Consider the following 19,874-nt stretch of genomic DNA (forward strand, 5'->3'; position numbering starts at 1 on the left):
CTCTTCCAACTAAGCCAGCCAGGTGTCCCAAGGATGGCATTTTAGCCCTTCTTGCACAAATGTAAGTTCAGGCAGAATATTGATCTGTCTTTTCTCAGGTAATTTTTTGCCCATATTACTAAGGAGCCTCAAATGTGTGAGAATAATAGAAGTTATTTTATTTTCTCTACTAAACAAAAGCTAATGATACTTTTTGGCACATCCCTCAAAGTAAGGCATCCCGAGATTTTAAAAAGAAGAACCAGGGCTTACGCCTGTCACCTTTCTAAAAGGTACTAGAAATAGAGCCACTTGATAGTTGAGCTCTGGCCACTTCAGTTACCTAGCTTACTTATTTCCAGGCAACTCAGAAGTAAAGAGGAAAAGTAATTACCTGTAAAGGTTCTTCGTCAATGCCAACGGGATGACATGAAATGATATACTCAGAGCTTTCTTGGAATGGGGTCCAAGAGATGGTTGTCTGAGAGAGAGCTTCTTGTCCTGTAGAGGCATTTGGATTGAGTCCCAGAACGTGAGGGTAGAGGTGATGGTCTACGTCTCCCCTGGGGACATGACCAACTTGGATCTCCTCATTTACATTCGGCGGATATGGTCTTGGCCTATGCCTTACAGGGGTGGCCGTTGTGGGCGGTGTGGTGCGCCTAAAACCATGCTCCTCAAAGATCATTTGTTGCCCAACACTGGGCTGCTGACCAGAAGTGCCAGGAAGCTGAATACCGTTTCCAGTGTCATACCCAGGGTTGATGAAAGGGGTCTTTTGAACTGTGGAGGGAACATCCAAGATCTCTGGTCCGTGAAGATTGGGGTGTGGAAGGGTTACCAGTTGGGGAAGCTCATCTAGCCAAGAGAGGTTAGAGCCAAAAAAGCAAAGCGTGTTAAGCTCCCAAAAGTAGCAGCAGAAGTCGTTATCAATTCAAGCAACAATGACTCTTTATCAATCTGATCAAAGCCCTTAGAAAATTAGCAGTTCTTAAATCACAAAACACTTTTTCCAAAAAGAAATCTTTATGATTTTTCTCAAAGGTTTCTTTATAGTTTAGAATGAAAAAGCGTTCGTATGAGTTTATCATACACATAAAGCTTTGAACCGCTGAGCCCCATAGAAGCTGCTTCTGCTCAAATTAAGCCTAATGGAACTGAAATGTGCAGCCTTTTTTCTTCTTTTTTTCATTTGAGAATCATGTTATAAGGACTAGAATCCAGACTAATTATTTCAGCATCTGAAGTATGAGAATTCCAGAGGTTTGACTCAACAGTTTTTCATGAATTGAAATGATAAACATACATACATGTTTATTTCTAAACCTCTCCTATCAGCGTAAATATAGCATTTTCTTCAAATTAAACTGAAATTGGAATCATAAAGTTGAAAAAATTATTTAGCTCAAGTTTCAGAAACCAAATAATAAATAAAGACAAATAGGAAGGATTATTCTCCCTACTTTTTTTTTGTTTGTTTGTTTAACATTAACTTCAACAGAAGGTATAAAAGAAGAGCGGTAATAGCAACCTGCTTTTTACATTTTAATAACTGGGTTACATTTTTGAAAAGTGAATAGAAGGCTTTATATTGACTGGCTAAGAAAAAAAAAACTGTTGCCGATTATGTTAGGTTATTCATGATGTCAAAGAGCACAATATACATGCTAAGCTATTTAAGAAACAATTTCCAGGAGAAAGGTATCAAAACCTCGAGAACCTTTTCACGGCAAAATTTATCACTTATAATTAGTTTTGTCTTGATTATCTTCCTACCCAGAAGGTGCCCTTTACCTGTCTTTTTCCTTCCAATCAGAGGCTCACTCTTCTGGTTGTTCTTGAGGGCAATGACTTGGATGGTATACTCGGTCCCTGGTTCCAGACCTGACGGAAGGACAGATCATCACATTAAAGTCTGTATGCTCAGCTAGTCAAATGGAAGTTGATGCTACTGGGGAGCAAGCATCCTCTCTCTAGCTGGCCTTTGGCCTCCTGAAAAGTAAAACAGACGTCACCTTTTTCCTGCAAAACCCAAATACTCCACATAGGATGACCACTTGGCAAATTAATAATTTTCCTACCAAATCTGACACCTGAGTAAACATGTTTATGCTAATTTTTTGCGGGTATTCCTTTAACACATGGTCTTATTTGCCCTTTTGAATTCAAGAAAGTCTATGAGCATCATAAACCACTGGTGGAATACACATTTGGGGGAGATCACTGCAGATTGTATACATGAATCTACTTAGGCCTAATAACCAGATGGTCCTCAGTGACAGGATCAATGAAAAGTTAGACTATAGGTAAGTACTCTGTAAGAGAAAGCAGCCAATCTTTGTGTGGTCCCTGTAGGAAGTATCCAATTCAAGTCCTTCCACATCTGATTCTATTTTCCTTCCTCCAAAGTTTCTAAAAAAGCAGCATCTCTTTCTGGTTTCTCTGTGTTCCATAGTATTTTATTTTATTTTTTTAATTTTTTTTTTTATTTTTTCAACGTTTATTTATTTTTGGGACAGAGAGAGACAGAGCATGAACGGGGGAGGGGCAGAGAGAGAGGGAGACACAGAAGCGGAAACAGGCTCCAGGCTCCGAGCCATCAGCCCAGAGCCCGACGCGGGGCTCGAACTCACGGACCGCGAGATCGTGACCTGGCTGAAGTCGGACGCTTAACCGACTGCGCCACCCAGGCGCCCCTTTCCATAGTATTTTAAAATCCAGATGATATCCCGTACATAGTTTAAAATCTTAATCCCCTGGAACAAAAATAATACCAGAGGCTTATGATCTTTCCCACTGAAATGCACAACTCTTCTTCTCCACTCCAGGCATTCTCCCCAATATGGGTGGTTGGGCATCACTTTGCCTCAAGACCTAGTCTGTGAAACTGGGCAATGAGGGCAAAGGCAGGTGGCATTCTGGCAAGTCCTGTAAGGTCATCAGATCTTTAGGGAGCTCATGGGAGGACGGGATCACAATTAGCTTGTTTTGAAAAAATGTCTTTCTCTAGGACGGGACTGACAAGTATTTGGCAAACATACAGCCAATAAATCTAGTTATGCCATTATGACAGTATTAGAATTACTGCATTTTCATGAATTCCTGCATTTTCAGATGTACTGAGCTCTACAGCTCTTCCACAGAGAATGCTTTTTGAAGGTACCAGAACAGGGCTGCTTCTTCTCGTGATACAGCATCAAAGGCATAGTTGGGATCTGCTAAGTGCTTTGTGTGTCCTAGGGAGTCTGGAGGAAAACAGCAACATGGAAACGCCAATACCAGTAATAGTAGCCTCTGTGACACCAGGGCGAGGACGAGGCACCACTTCTCTGGGAGGGGACCCAGGTTTCTCATACTTGATGATGTAACCAGTAATCCTGGCACGGGGTGGCTGCCATGATACCAGCAAGGAGTTGGGTGTGGTGGCCAGGAAACGCAGATTGGATGGTGCATCAATGGCTAAAAGAAAACAAAATTAAGTCTCTAAGAAAGTGAGTGAGCAAGGAAATTATTCCCACACTCCTTTCCCTCCCTTATCAACAGACTTGAGAGAATCTGAGAGTTCTAGAACTATAAAAATGATTCACTTGTGATCTGCAATACAACGTCAGTCTCATTTTTGTTTCTTAAGCTCACATCACTGATCACCTATAAGTTGATGGCATTTCTTCAGTAAAAAAGTAGTTACAAAAAAAAAAAAAAGTAGTTACCAGTGGAGGCATCGATGACCACAGGAGAGCTCCGAGCATTGTCATTCAGGGTGTATAAATAGATCTTGTAGTCCATGCCGGGTTGTAAACCTGTGATTTGTAAACAGATGCTTTTTATCTGATCTTAAATTTTTAGGAGAATTTTCAAACTCCTGTGTAATTTTCATAGTTCCTCTACCATCCCATACAGACCACGTTTGAGCAGTAAATTAGAGCGTGGCATGGGTGCTAATAAGAAACATATCTCAAAAGAAAATCACTGATGCATACAAAGATATTGGCTAAAATACATTTTAAAGTTAAAAAAATGCTATTAGAAGTGGTCGTCTTGGAGAATAAGGGGCGAGCACCTGCTGAGTGTGTTTTCTCTTATTGTAGTCAGTCACTGGCTGGTAACCAGACCTAAATTGACCCAGATATTGAACATTCTAAGACTACCACTTTGATTTTTATGAAGTAGTGTTGTTTGCTTTTTAAAATTTAATTATGTTTTATAATCAATATTAATGTTACGAACTGTATGCCATTATTTAGTTTCTTTTGGTTTTAAGCATTATGTTATATATATTTTTTTATATAAGAAAGGATACATTGATGAAAGGTTAAATTTAATAAACGGAACTTGTGCCATTTCTTTGGCAAACATTAGACAAAATCAGGCATTCACAGAATACAATTATTTCTAATCATAGTATGAAAGTGAGTTTTTAAATATTATATCTGGATTATTGTAAAACACTGACAGTAAATTTAATCATTGCAAGTGGCAGAGTAACTGAGAAGCTAATTTATGTCGTGAATAGCAATCAACAAACGTGATCAGTCCAGTGAGTTCCCTGACCTGTGATGGTGTAGCTTCTGACATCTGGCTTAATGGTTCTCTGAATTGGAGTCTGGCCGTTTGCTGGGATGGCATCAACTTGGAAGCCAGTGATTGTCTCAGTCTTGGTTCTCCAGCTGATGGTGATGGTGGTCTCTGTAGCATCAGTCACACGGGCCCTTCTTGGAGGGCTGACATCTGCACAAATCACAACTGGAGATTAGCGCCCGGCTGACTCATTTAGGTAAGGTTTTGATATTTTAAAATGTTTCTTTATTATACACCAGATATATCCATTTCTATGAATAACTAATAATGTTTAGATTTTCCCCTGCATCCAGAGAGAAAGGTTGACAGTAATTAGAAAGTACGAAAAGATTCACCTGTCATGCTTTTTTTTTTTTTTTTTTTTTTGCAAAACTAAAAACCTTTGCAGATATTACCAGTGGTTTCTGAGTCTGACTTTACAGTATCTACAAATATCTTAGTAAGTATTAAAATTACTAATTTATTCTAACATAAAATATGGGTGGTAGGAGTTACAATGATATGGCCAGCCAGCAATAACATATATAGTATTGCTAGTATTTTGTCCTTTTTATAAGCCTTCATTTTTTTCTCTCAACATATGCAATGGAAACTGTATTTTATAGAATAGGAAATTTTGATACTTTATGTGATTTTTGAAAGAGCATACTATAAATTATTGATATGGCACAAAACTAGAATTTTGACCCAATTTTGTCCAATACTCATTGTACTGTTAAGGTACAGCAGAAGTCCATGTGTCTAGCCTCCACAGATTTATGAAGACAATTTCCAACAACTAGAGCATAAACTAAATGTAAGTCCTAGTTCATAACACTAACATTATCACATTTTGAAGTGATTCCATTTATGTGCCAGTACACCACTTTCTGGAGGGCATAAAAGGTGACTGTAGGCAGTCAAAAAGATGGGCAAGCAAATCAGTTTCCATATTGCGAATGCTTCTGTGAATTTGGTGATCTAGAAAATCATTTACCATTCTTTCATTTTTGCTTATGCAGAATATCTGTCGACATTAAAATGCCTGATTACTCACTCTCCAGAGTAGTGACGACTCCCTGAGCTGGTCTGCTTGTCAAACTGTCCTTAAGGGCATAGACGCTCACTTCATATTTGGTGGCGACCTAGAAAGGAGGACACGGTAAGTTTTAGTAACGTGATCTACTAAAACCGAGGCATTTTCACTACAGCATTAGAAAAGCACAATGGTGATAAAAGAAAAAATAAACTAGCAAAACCCATAAATTCCCAGATGAGTTTTATTCCTGCACTGCAGATGATCAAAAGGACGTGTTAATTACATGAATTTTAAAAAATGTGCTTAGGGGTCAAGTTAAAGTAAGCTTTAACTTACATACTTACACTGATACAAAGCTGATACAAAGTGGGGAAAGCAGGTATTGGCCTATTTTTCTCCTTTATGATCTGACAGGTGCCAATCATGAATTTTTCTGACCACCGAGAGGCAGAAAGAACACTCTACTCTATCTCAGAACCCTCTTTCTGTCATTTCTCCTGAAACTGGCCTTATGTTAAGAAGTCCATCCATATCCTAGACTCCTGGCTAGTTTTCCACATGCTTATCTAGAAGGATTAAAAATGTTTCAATGAAGGGAGAGTCAGGCTGGATTGGTACACACTGGAGAATATTCCTTGCCAAGATAAAAGAGCTCAAAAAATGCATAACCAAAATGGATTTATGCATTCAACCTATGGATATATGAATTGCCCCCCTCAACACACACATACACACATACAATCTTTTAAAATAAACAGAATACATTTAAAGAGCTGTGCAATATCCAAAGCTGTTTATAAAATTCTGTCTGAGAGAGTCATCTGGAAAAGCTTACATCACTATAGATAATTCAGATACAGAATTACAAGAAAATTATTTGGTGGCAGAGGCACCAAAACACAATAGATTTATTATGATATTTTATCTCCACCACCTTAAAATGTGTAAGAGATGATTATAATTGATCCTTGTACAATGCAGGGGTTAGGGGTGCCAACCCCCCTGCCCAGTTGAAAATCTGTTTATAGCATTTGACTGCCCCCCAAACTTGACTAGTAATAGCCCCCTATTGACCAGAAGCCTTACTGATAAGCAGTTGATCACCACATATTTTTGTATGGTATTTGCATTATATACTGTACTCTTATAATAAAGTAAGCTAGAGAAAAAAAATGTTATTAGTAAAATCATAAAGAAGAGAAAATAAATTTATAGTACTGTACTATAAAAAAATCAGCATATATAAGTGGACCCACACAGATCACATCTATATTGTTCAAGGGTCAACTTTATTTTATTCCCATGAAAAAGGGCACTGCATACCATGAGTCCTGATACAACCACAGATGAGCTGTCAGGAGCAAGGTTGATTTCTTTCATTGGTCCAGTCTTTTCCTTGGGGGTCACCCGCACTCGATATCCAGTGAGCTGAACATTGGGCGCTGTCCACTGGGCAGTCAGGCTTGTTGGTGTAACCTGGGTGAACTTCAGGTCGGTTGGTGCAGGAATGGCTGTCGGGATGGTCATTAATTAGAGGTTATATTATAGGAACCGGGGAAAAGGGAAATTAAAGTGAATTCCGAGAAGTATAGATTGTGCTTGTTTGGTGAGGTGGGTTCCCTGGTCAAGTCAAGATTCAGTATGAGAAAGTACAAGAAGGGATGCAAAATAAAGAAAATGTTTGCTGAAAAAAATGTGTTTTATATCCACCAATTCTCAAAATCACTGGAAACACTTGGAAAAATGCCAGAAAACTAAGGGACTTTGGGTTTGAAAAGTTGTTTTTGTTTGTTTGTTTGTTTGTTTGTTTTTTGCTTTCCCTTAAAAAAATAAACATAAAAAAAAAAGTCAAGTTGGCTTATTGGCCATTAGGATTGATTTTCCATTTTATATGGAAAGATGAGCAATAGCCCTTTTCCCGGATAAGTGATTTTGTATGGAAAACCACTTCACAGAGTATTCCATCCCCAAAAGACAGAATTATTTCTTTATCCTCTTTATTTGAACCCCACAGCAGATAGTGCTGCTAAATTTGAAGTATTCTCTGTGGTGCAGCATAAGAAGAAAATTGGCTCACAACAGAAGCAGAAAAGAGAAGCAAAGAGCAATAATACAGATAGTCACCTCCAAGGTTTATGGTGCCACACAGACACAAATTTAGCATTCCACTCTGCTTCAGAAACAAAGCACAAGCGGATAAAGTATAGTGGAAAGCATTTGCCCTAAACTGTTTCCGCTGTGTCTGACTCCCAAAACCTATAAGCAAATTGCGCACTCAGCACATGATATCTAACCAGAGAAGGAAGGTCTTACCTACGTGTTCTCAGAATCATGCTGCTAGGAAATAGCCCAGTTTGGGTTCCTTTTTTAGAGTAAGCTCTAGGATGCCAAACTCCTTTCCTTTATGCACGGTGAGTGTGACCACAGGGAATCCCGGTTTAAGAAATAATTCACAATTTTAGGATCATCTTCAGTTGTCTCACTTTATGGCCTTATTTATAAGCCAAGCCACTCTAAAACTTCCCTTTATGAGACTGTATCTGAATATCCCTTAAACTTTGTTGCTTATTACTATTCCTTTCTAAAGAGGGTCTTTCCTATTAGAGAGGCTGCTTTTTTTTTTAACCCCCTTCCAGGGAATCAATAGCCCGAGAAAGTATAATTCATTCAGCAGGGCATAAAGCCACTGCTCCCGTGAGCACCCACTGGTGCAGTTACCGATATACCTGTGGACTGGGTTCCAATCAGGGGCTGGCTCTCCATATCATCGTGCAAGGCAACCACACTGACTGTGTACTCAGAACCCGGCCTGAGGCCTTGCAGCTCTGCTGTGTCTTCTTCACCATCAGGTGCAGGGAATAGCTCATGGATTCCATCCTCAGGGTTCGAGTAGGTCACCCTGTACCTGGAAACTTGCCCCTGTGGGCTTTCCCAAGCAATTTTGATGGAATCGACATCCACATCAGTGAATGCCAGTCCTTTAGGGCGATCAATGTCTGTTAGGCAAATTAATGGTAAGAGGTTATGTGAAAAGCAAGTTGTGAAATAAGCATTTTTACAACATGCAAAGCAGTTTTGCAGATACCATTTTCTCTGATGAATTAAATTCCAATGAACCCACTATTAAATGGAAAATTACTTGACACCTGAATAGGTTTTTTAGAAACTATTTAATGTTACATCACTTATCAAAACATAGGTGTATGTGAGACACATAGGCACCTGGTAAAATGTCCCCACAATGAGGATTTATTTCTATTAATTTTATGATATTGTAAAATTTGTTTTTTACAATTTGTTTTTTACAATTTGTTTTTGCAATGTGATGTTAGTCTCACAGACCTGAATTTTCTATACCTTGGAAGCGGTAAAGTTGATTTTCAATGTTAGAGTCAGATTATTACAACCTTTCTTTAACTCTTCTCTCCCCACTCTATTATTTACATTAATTGCTGGTCCAGACAGTTTTCCAAATGCTCCGAACACAATAGCTTCACGAAGCATGCCGCAATCAACTTTACCATCCAGTTGTAGAAAAATAGGTCCAGGCAAAATATTTTGTAGATTTGCTATAGGCAAACAAGATTTTGCTGAGGCCATTTGAGCAAAAGAAATTCAAAGCACAGCAACTATGATAGCTCCACAAACTTCCTTCCCTATATGTTCATTGCTTGGCACCAAGAAGGAAAAATGTTTGTAAAGGGCTCAGCTCAAGATTCAAACTAACCAAGTTGGCTTTCTCTAGGTATAATCGCAAAAGACGTGCAGAGGGCATTCATTTGCCTAAGAACACAATTGACTTTGAAAATGGGAAATAAGCATTGGTTACATACTGGTTACTGCAGTTTGAACCAGAGGCTGACTCTCTCCGTTTCGATTCTGAGCGTAGACACTAACCACATACTCCACTGTGGGCTGCAAGCCTTCAATGGTCATTTCTGTTTGATCTGCAAAGGGAGTGAAAAGCAAATGCATCTATGTCATCCACTGTAAGGTCAGCTAAGTGACTTTCAGAGTTCCGTAATAAACGCACGGTGGCCCAGAATTTTCATTTGCAGAATTACCATGAAAACATGGATGAGTCAGATATGAATTTCCCTTGGACAAACATGTTCTTTGCTAATACAAACTGCCATACTGGAGTAAAGTCAAACTAAAGGAGACACTCTAAAATTTAATATGATGTCTCCAACAATGAAGGATGCTGCTCTTGGAAAAAATGAAAATTAGCGTGACCTCAAGATACTACCTTGGGATCCCAATTTCACCAGCATTTTATATAAAAACAAAAACAAGAGTTAAAAGGATCTTAAAAAGTTAGGCCATCTCTCTCTTTGGTGTGCATGATAAACAAACCCACAAAGATAGATCTAATCATGTAAGATGTTCACACCATCAAACAGAACTATGCATGTAAAAGTAGAAACACACTTATCCTAAAAATGCTACCATGGAGGGAGTTTGTAACAATCTTGAGCCCTGAGTTCACAAATGGGGATCTCTGATGCATGATATGAAAATATATAGTACTTCAGACCTAGGTGGCCATTTATATTAAAAACCATATGGTGTGACCCTATTCTGTTTATCCTGATGTATGTGAGATGCTGGTTTTTCTTACCTGGACCCGCAGTTTTAGTTTTTGATGGTCCTGGGCCATTTTTGGGAGTAGTGGTCACTCTGTAGCCAGTAACAGGGGAACTTGAAGGCAGCCATCTGACACTAATGCTGTTTTCCTGAACGTCAGTCACTTGCATCTGTGCTGGCTTGTCAATTTCTACACATAAACACAAGGAGAAATCAGTGAAGCCCCAGCCCATGGGGACAAGAATGGACAAGTCTTGTTTCCAGTTCTGGTATGTACAGAATCATTTCTTATTACCATTAATGACTCACGGGTGTATCTTTTGCAGAAACACAGAGATTGCCTTCTGGAGGTGGGGCATGCATCTAGATGCCATTACCTATTTTCAAGATGGCTACTTCATTCACAAAGACTATATTCCAAGTAGGTGTTTGTCTTCTTATCACCTCATTCCTTCACTCATTAACGAATATATTGAACACCCTCTATGCTTGTCTTTATTGCAGGCACATGGAATATATCCATTAACGAAATACACAAAATCCCTTTGTATATCTGGTGATACTTCTTTGTATATCTGGCTCAAAACTCTGCTGGCTGTCTATGTTGTTTCTTATTAAAAAAGAAAACCAGGGGCGCCTGGGTAGCTCAGTCGGTTGAGCCCCTGACTTCAGCTCAGGTCATGATCTCGCAGTCTGTGAGTTCAAGCCCCACGTCGGGCTCTGTGCTGACAGCTTGGAGCCTGGAGCCTGTTTCAGATTCTGTGTTTCCCTCTCTTTGCCCCTCCCCTACTCATGCTCTGTCTCTCTGTCAAAAACAAATAAACATAAAAAAAATTAAAAAAGAAAAGAAAAGAAAACTAATTCCACATGAGGAGAGTACTTTGGAAGAACTCTGTAAAACTAAGTAAATATTCTCATGTCACCTCAGAGCAGGGGTTGGTACCTGTTCGATAATCAATGGAAATTGGCTTGCTGCTTGCTGGGCTGTCTCCACGGCCAGTGACAGCATACACGGTGATGGTGTAGTCTGCTCCAGGTTTCAGGCCACTGATGGTAGCTGTGGACTTGCTCCCAGGCACAGTGAACTCCTGGACAGGGCTATTTCCTCCTGTGTGAAAAGAGGTTAGTTCAAAATGTGAGGGGCTGAGAAGTAGTCGGGGATTGAGTAACTATAATAACATATTGAGACAGCAGTTAGTCACACGTTTTCTTATTCCTCTTAAAAGAGTGCTATTAATAGGGCCTAAACAGAAACATATTTATTTATGCATGTAGTGAACCTTAATAAGTGTGTAAAAATTGGGAGAAAATCACAGTTAATGCTTAACTGTGGAATGCTTAACATTCCAGCTTTAAAATGTCTCCGAATTGTGGGTTAAGATTAGAAGAAGAAAGAAGGTAAGTCCTCAACCCGGACTGCATAGACTGTGTTCCTTTTTCAAAATATTAATGCAATATATTCATGTTAAATAAAATTTTGAAGGGGTGCCTGGATGGCTCAGTCGGTTAAGCATCTGACTCTTGATTTCAGCTCGGGGCATGATCTTATGGTTCATGAGTTTGAGCCCCATATCAGGCTCTGTGCTGACAGTGTGGATCCTGCTTGGGATTCTCTGCCTCCCTTTCTCAATGCCTCTCTTTCTCCCTTAAAAATAAATAAATATTAAAATTAATAAATAGATAAATAAAATTTTGAAAATATAGGAAAGTAAAAAAAATACAAATCACTTATCATTTTACCACTGATCATATATTTGTGAATTTTGAATTCTTTCTTCCTCAGCCCTTCTATTCCCCCTTTAGTATTACACGATTTTTTTTCTTGATTTTGCCACCCATTATAGCATACGTATTTTTTCACATCCTCTTAGAAAAGACAAGGCTCCTCTGAATGGACTTGCCAAAGTTTCTTTACATACGTATCCATTGCTGGGCGTTCAGGTTACCCACAACACAATCCGACTTGATCGGAATGAAACAGTGTCTTACTAACTCACCTGTTTCTCCATAGGTGATCCTGTAATATCTCACTGTGACAGCGGGAGCATCCCAGCTGATCAGGAGGCTGGTGGGGGTGGCGGCGATGACTTCCAGGTCCCTCGGAACATCAGAAACTAGAAAAACACGGGAAAGTTGCCACATCTATAACTTTCAAACAATGCCCAGATTCACTCTTCGCTCATTTTTCAGGTCAGCGCCTTTATAATTCTCTCATATAATAATGTAAATACTATGCAAGATTAGTAGAATTAAAAATTATGAACAATTCAAGGTAAGGGGTTAAAGAGGCAATTCAAATTGTGATGAAATCATTATTACAAATTTATCATAGTGCTTTTTTCTTCAACTTTTTATTTTGAAAAATTGTAAAACAACAGAGAAGTCACAAAAATAATATACTGAACACCTATATCCCCTTCTCACAGGCATTTGCTAATTGGTAACATCTGCCACATTTGCTTGTCTCTCTGTCTTTCTGTTAGTCCACTTGAGACTGAGGTACAGATATCATCATACTACTTCTCCCCCAAATACTTCAGTATCCATCTCCTAAAAATAATGATACTATTACATTAAAATAATTATGTTTTTAAAGGAACTTTGAAACAGGGACTTTCTTAATATTTTGAATAAAACTTTAGGTATTGGAAACATATAAATATCTAAATTTGGTGAGAAATTTTTTGCAATAAAAAAATGATCTTCGGGGCACCTGGGTGGATCAGTCAGTTAAGCATCCAACTTCAGCTCAGGTCATGATCTCACGGTTTGTGGGTTCGAGCCCTGCATCAGCTCTGTGCTGACAGCTCAGAGCCTGGAGCCTATTTCGGATTCTATGACTCCCTCTCTCTCTGCCCTTACCCAACTTGTGCTCATGCTCTCTATCTCTCTCAAAAAATAAAAACTAAGATGTTCATTAAAAAATGATCTTTGATACAGTCTAAGAAGGAGATTTTCTCCACATACACTCTCACTTCTCTCTCCATGTCTCATAACCACAATCTATTTTTAAGAGACAATGACTCAGACAACACAAAGCTGTTTCACAGAAGACACCCCCTGCACAGGAAAGTCCTCAGAGTTTCTTTGCAGACCAGAAAACAAGTTACCTGTTGACTGTTGGCCAATCAAGGGAGGACTTTCCTCTCTGCCATTAAGAGCAACGATGCTGACCACATATTCTGTGCCCGGAATGAGATTGGTGAGGGTGATGGAATTCCGAGACGGGGGCACCCGATCTTCCCGAGGTCTTCCACCAGTGTGCTCAGGGTGATGGCGAATCCGGTAGCCAGTGATGGTGGCTCGAGGAGCAATCCAATGGACGGTGAAAGAGTGGGCAGTGATATCAGAAAAGTCTATGCCAGTTGGGGAATCGAGACCTGTTTTTCCCACCCAGGGGAGAAAGGTGGGGATGGGGACAGACACCACCAGTTTAGAAGGTGAGGAAGAATGCAGGGAAGGTAACACACAGCCTTCTGTCTGTCCTTTCTCATGAACACAACATATTGCCATAAACCTCAAGTTATGAAGCACTGATTCTAAGCCACACACAAATTTCGAAATCCTAAACTGACTCAGTTCCAAATAGCCAACTCAAGCTCTTTTTTCTTTGGCTAAATAATCCAAGTTATGTATGTGTGTTGTTATTCTAGGCTTCTGCATCACTCTTAAAGATGGGTGTTTAAGATATCCTGGGAATAATTTTCAAATGCTTCAGTGTTCAAGTATTCCACGTTTCTATCCTGTGTCTCTCAAAATAAGGCAAGTTATGCCCACTCTCAAGCTTTTGGCTCTCAAAGAAGTTTTCTATACTCAAAGGGAACTGATAGGTCAATGGGGTGATAATAATGCCAAACATAAAGCTCTCAAAAACTAAAACAAGACATCATCCTGGACAAATTACAATGCAGGTAAATCCTCATGAATTGAAAATTTAGTGTACCATGGAAAAAGTAATCAGAATTTAGAGTTTATCTCAAATTCAAGTCACTTAATCTCCCTGGGACTACCAGAAAATTTTTATTTTAGTACTAATAATTACTTATTCTATTGAATAACATATTCAAACCAAATTGAGATGTCACAACTTTTTTGGGGAAGCAAGTGGATTATAATACATAAGTTAATGGATACATCACATTGCAGTTTCTTAAAAGGAATAATTAATAGAAGCCCTCATATTTAAGGACTTTAATGTAATATTATGGGATTCAAATCAACTTCTTTACATTATGCATGCATATTTCATCAAGCAGATAAAAAAGATAAACTTGTTGGCTTAGCAAAGGAGGGAAAAGACTTCCATGACAAGGACAGTGTTGGGTCAGCCTTAGAGCTGCCTAATGAAAAGGAATGTTCGCTATCTCTAAATAAATAGGGATTATATTATTCTTGGGCGATTTTTTACAAGGAAAGATAACAAAGTTCCTGGACTATTTTGAGTCCTCTCTGGAAGCAGAGAGTATAATCTTAGTGACTGGAAATCAGGATAATACTTGAAGAAGTATCATTTAATTTTTAAGACTGGTGATCAAAAAGGAATGACAAGGTTATAGCACCACTACCATCACAAGAATGGAGATGTAGTTTTAGAAGCAGTATTCTACTTTACTATTAAAATTGGTAGGTGAGAGCTATTTGATAAGCATACTGCCAACATGACTCACCTGTTTTCTGTCTTCCTCTAAGAGGTGTGCTCTCGTGTTGTTCGTAAACACTGGAGACACTGACCAAATATTCGGTGCCAGGCAGGAGATCTGAAGAGGCAAGTGGCACTTACTTTCAAATTGTGCTCAAAAGCATGAAAAAGCAAAGCACCCTTAGGACTATTTCAACTGATAAAATACAAAAAGGTTCAGTCCTATAACTGACTTATACTGACATGACTATTGCTACCTGGAGATGGGCTGTAACAAGGTGATAAGGAAAAGTCACCTCACCCTGTGACATCTCTAAGCTCTGCCCTCAGTTCCACTTCTGAGAGTGATTCAGCCATCTGCAATAAGATGGTGGCTGCCATGTAATATTATCTCTGTCATCCACTTAATATGATATCTATTGAAGGCATATAGTAATAATGACCGTGGCACTGTGGATTATCATTTACTCCTCACCAACAACCCCAGGAAGTAGTTTGCTACAATTGAAAGTGGACTTACGGCCATACAATAAACTACAAATATTTAAAGTGCACAGTTTTGACAGGTTGTGGTGTATGTAGGAACTTGTGAAACCATCACCAAATGCATAACAATGAAAGTACCCATTTCCCCCAAAAGTTTGGTTTATAACCATCCCCATTTTACACAGGAGAAAACTGAGGTGCAGAAAAGTCATCTTGTTTGGTGTACTTACCCTAGATCATATAGGATTTGACCCAGACCAAGACCAGTGGTCTTAATAATTAACCTTTACTGGAAAAGAGTCCTATTCCATGAGGAAAGTGATTGGTTCCACCATATTGAGGAAGAACAGACTACTTAAAAAATTACATACACATTCCTGAGTATCCTCTACTCTTAATTTTGAGGTCCCCAGAAAGGTACAGAGTAGGGTTTCTAACCTTTGAATTCCTACTCAGTAGACCTCATTCCCCTCCATACCATCTCCTCTTCAGCCTTTGTACAGAGGCCCCTGCAAGGTTTGGGAAAGTACCAGATGAAAGAGCTGGATACTTGGACTCTACTTCCCTTATTCCTGCTTGCCCAGGGGCAATTGACTTAGCCACTAGAGACCTCGGTTGCTTCATCTGTAAATTGGGTAATAATGGCTTCTCTGGGGGGGGGCAGGGGGTGGGGGATGGCTACCTTGCAATCTAGAGCAGGATCTAAAATAAGATCTTAGAATGTGTGATGAACATGTGACCAGTCAGTGGGGCAGACAGTGGTCCTGAAGCAGGAGTTGTGTAATGAGCGATGCTGTAACTACTGACTCCAGAGTAATCTAGAACAGAAACAACAGCCCTGTTGATAGGCAGAACTAAGGATGTTCTCACCCTCAGCCATGAAATGAGAAGCCAAGACTATAGTCATGTTGAGCTGCCTTTCATTCTCTAAAATGTGTCTGCAACATAGAGGATATTTTCAGACCGTCATTTGGTAATATACCTAAATGTGAGCTCTTTCTTTCCTTACGTACAAACCTATACTATTCTCATGTGCTTATTTTACTATTATGGTGAAAATAATAAGAAGCAACATTTACAGGAAAAACAGCACCATGTTGCAGCTTCCTTCTATTTTCTTTAATAAACAATGTCTATTTCAAAAAGGTAGGATCCAGAAAGACACATAAATGGTTGCCGTTTATTTGAATGTTAGCTGTTTTCTGGGTCCTCAGCCTTCAGAGAAATCCTGCCAAAAAATTCTTTCTGAAGTACCAATTACACTTCTGGCTCTTTCTTCAAAACAGCATCATCTCGATCTATCCTGGTAACATGTCACTGTTTCTGTGTTTTCAGAAGCTGGAGATTACCCACTGGCACTTTTTTTTTTTTTTTTAATGAGAATAAAACAGATATGGTGACACTATTTTCAATCCTTATTGTTTCTCTCTCTGAACATCTAAATTTAGTCCTCTATTTTCTTTTGACATTCATTTATTTGTATGTGCTTATTTGGAAGCAGAATTTATTTGAAGTCTTCAAACTTCGCTGCTGGTGCTTTTCTACTGTGATCTTTAAAAAGTTGTGGATCTCAAAGATACATACATTAAAATAGTGACAAATGTGACATCTTTCAAAGTGTACAGAGTCTCACATCACATTTGGGGTTTTGTTTGTAGTTTTGCTGTAGCTGTCTTGATCTTAGTTGCTCCTCCCTGAGAACCCGGAATTCTCTCCTCGTGCTCTAGCTTAGCGTTTATGGAACAGATACAGTTGACTGCTTACTTGTTAAGACCACTGCGTTGTCTGAAGGAGAGATGGACAACTCCGCAACATCTTCCTCATTCTTGACAGGGGAGTAGCGCACCAGGAGGTTGGTCAATTCAATGGACGGAGGTGGGGCCCAGGTGACACGCATAGTGTCTGGACCGATATTGGTGAATCGCAGGTCAGTGGGAGGAGGCACAGCTGGTTTCAAATAAGAAGGAAGACGGAGTCAATGTCACTTTTAAAATGAAAGGTAACAAAAATTAGCTGGAAAGGTAAAACCAATAGTTCATGCATTAAGGAAATGAGTCAGAATCATGCAAACATTCTAATCTAAATCTGATCTAAATCATAGTGAACTACTGTTAAAAATAAAACACTACACACAGTACTGTTAGGCCTCTTTAACCTTTCTGCCATCAGTACATTTCAAAGAATACTTTTCATCTACTTTCAAACATGTTGAGTGTAAGTACATTATTAACACCAGTGACAGTTATTTAATCCCAGGCTGAAGAGGCTGAAGTTGCCACACAGCAAAGAGAAACACAGCGGTACTTTTCAAACACATGCACACAGACGAAAAGACAAGAGGTCCTACATTTCCCCTGATGTGAGATGACTACAGCTACCGGCATCGCTACGATCCCACTCCGTGAGTTCTACCTACGAGTGCAAAGGGTTCATGCAGATTGGTTCTCAGCATGTTTCTTACCATGCAGGGCAGAGAACCTTCGGAATGTTGCATGCTTGGCCCCAGACTGGTTAAAGAGGAGTTTCTTTACCTAGCCATGGCAATGCAATCCACAGTGCCCCAAAGTTTCTTTTTCTCCTATGTCAAGACAACCCCCTTTCAACCCACCCTAAATTTGACTGGGTTTTTAAGTCCACTGCAAAGAAGGAACATGGTAGGGTTTATCAAGGAGTCGAAAGTAGAGCATAACGGCACATTCTATAAGTACCTCTCTCATAAACTGGTGCTCATTATCCGAGTTGGTATTCATGTGAGATGATACTTTGTAAAAACTCCAAGTCTGCAAATTCATTTAACCTTTGCCATTTTGTGTTCAACAGATCAGATCTCGCTAGCTTTCTACACATTTGTGGCTTAAATGAAAGTGTCTTTAAGACCACTTGCATATGCCTGCATCCAATCAGTGTAGCACATACATTCAATTCCTTCGCCCCGGGCCTCAATCCACCCTCTCTTTCTTAATCATTGGCAAATCACTGGCTTTTCCCACGAAACATCCATATTTAACCAGAGTGACTGGTAGCAGCATGCAACACCATCCACGTCTCAAACACAGAAGTTTTCAAAATTCACCCGTTTGCTGTGTCAGTGTAGTAGGGGCACTCTCTCCGCCATTAATGAGAGTGATAACGCTGATGTCATAGTCAATGCCCGGCTCCAGCCCTGTCACTGTGTAGTATCCTACTGAGGAGTCCACAAAATCTTCAAAAATAGGGATACCTTCTCCTGCCGCAACTACTGTGATGCGGTACCCAATAATGGTGGAAGAGTTTAGCGGGGTCCACCTCAGGCCGATGCTTGAATCGGTTATATCAACAAAGCTTAGGTCAGTGAGTTGGGGCACCTCTATTGAGTTACAAAGCAAAGAGGGGCAAAAGGAAAATAGAGGCAAAAAAGAGGAAAAAATAAAGCAGTGTACATCAGGTTACCAGTGGTAATAATTGATGGAATGTTAAAGCAATGATGGTAATATGCAATCTTTTCTAAATTTTCTGAAAAGACATCCTAATCATCATGAATAGTTTGCTTTCCTGGGAGAATAAGACAAGTTTACAATATTCTTTGGGATTTTCTTGCATTTTAGAAATGTCTCTAAATAGTAGAGTTTGAACGTCTCAGATTCCTAAAAATTATAGGCCTATTTAGGATGTCAAAACCATTCTTAGAACCTAGACATGATATCTGTAGTAAGTATCAACAATGCTGTTTTTTTTTTTTTAAATCCAAACTGTTTTAGTAGGAAAATAGAGCTTGCATGAAGAAGCTTAAAAAAAAAAAAAACATCAGTGGGTTTTTCTTTCTTTTCCCATACAAAAACTCATGACAACATTATGGCCATAATGCTGATGCAGTATCATTGTATGGTGTGAAATGTGCCATTCAAAAGCACATTCAGGTGGAAGACAGACTTGAGTCCAATACTATTGCCAATATTTTGTTTAATTCATAATCAAAGTTATTTAATTAGCATTAGTAAAAGCATTCTACCAAACAGGGCAAAGGAGAACACCGCCTGTCCAATGCTTTCATTTGGTCACAATCCAATTTGGGGCAAATAAAAAACCTATCCCTAGATAGGTCTTTTCAGTGTTGTCGTTCAATCCACCAGAAAGAACACCCGAAGGCATGGCCTTTCTTTTTTTCTCCAGTTTTATGAAGGAAGGATTTGAAACTGCAAGACGAAGAATTGGACGTGTCAACCAAGTGCTAAGCCAAGGCTCACATGTGGAGATAGGTACGATTGTACAGACAGCTGTTGAAAATGGATATGGACTGTAAAATCAGGGACAGATGTACCGATGGGATGCATTTACCATATTACTTTTAGCCTGTCAGTACAGAGGACAGACACATGACACTGTTTTAGTAATATTTCCATGTGAGCTGACAGTACAGAGTGAAGGCCATGGTTGCCACTCCATTACATACCCATCGCAACAAACAGCATCCCAGTGAAGCACAGAAAGTAAAGCGGTGTTAACAGCAAGCATTTGTCCAAATAGTTGCTTTGACTTCATGGTTTGGGAGAGTGTGGTTGGGAGGTCAGAACTAAATCCCAAATGTATCTGACACACTCAACCATCTGG

The 19,874-nt window shown here is 39.4% G+C and overlaps 1 protein-coding gene across 13 annotated transcripts in view; it reads right to left on the reverse strand.

Annotated features, from left to right (window-relative positions):
- The window catches only part of FN1 (fibronectin 1), a 71,542-nt gene that overhangs the window by 11,955 nt on the left and 39,713 nt on the right, over positions 1 to 19,874 (reverse strand). The window contains exons 25-40 of one of the 13 annotated variants that reach the window (XM_040476168.1): positions 18,361 to 18,633; positions 17,052 to 17,234; positions 14,830 to 14,919; positions 13,273 to 13,542; positions 12,160 to 12,276; positions 11,106 to 11,270; positions 10,197 to 10,352; positions 9,409 to 9,522; positions 8,302 to 8,571; positions 6,899 to 7,086; positions 5,594 to 5,681; positions 4,531 to 4,707; positions 3,690 to 3,779; positions 3,259 to 3,438; positions 1,774 to 1,863; positions 374 to 480 (exon numbers count right to left, since the gene is read on the reverse strand). In XM_040476168.1, coding sequence (XP_040332102.1) covers positions 374 to 480; positions 1,774 to 1,863; positions 3,259 to 3,438; positions 3,690 to 3,779; positions 4,531 to 4,707; positions 5,594 to 5,681; positions 6,899 to 7,086; positions 8,302 to 8,571; positions 9,409 to 9,522; positions 10,197 to 10,352; positions 11,106 to 11,270; positions 12,160 to 12,276; positions 13,273 to 13,542; positions 14,830 to 14,919; positions 17,052 to 17,234; positions 18,361 to 18,633 — 2,558 coding nt within the window. Of the gene's footprint in view, positions 1 to 373; positions 838 to 1,773; positions 1,864 to 3,258; positions 3,439 to 3,689; positions 3,780 to 4,530; positions 4,708 to 5,593; positions 5,682 to 6,898; positions 7,087 to 8,301; positions 8,572 to 9,408; positions 9,523 to 10,196; positions 10,353 to 11,105; positions 11,271 to 12,159; positions 12,277 to 13,272; positions 13,543 to 14,829; positions 14,920 to 17,051; positions 17,235 to 18,360; positions 18,634 to 19,874 lie in introns of all 13 variants that reach the window. The other 12 variants (XM_040476163.1, XM_040476162.1, XM_040476165.1 and 9 more) reach the window with 12 other exon arrangements.

Source organism: Herpailurus yagouaroundi, unplaced genomic scaffold (genome assembly GCF_014898765.1).
Source record: "Herpailurus yagouaroundi ecotype Mexico unplaced genomic scaffold, PumYag 140, whole genome shotgun sequence".
Taxonomy (NCBI): domain Eukaryota; kingdom Metazoa; phylum Chordata; class Mammalia; order Carnivora; family Felidae; genus Herpailurus; species Herpailurus yagouaroundi.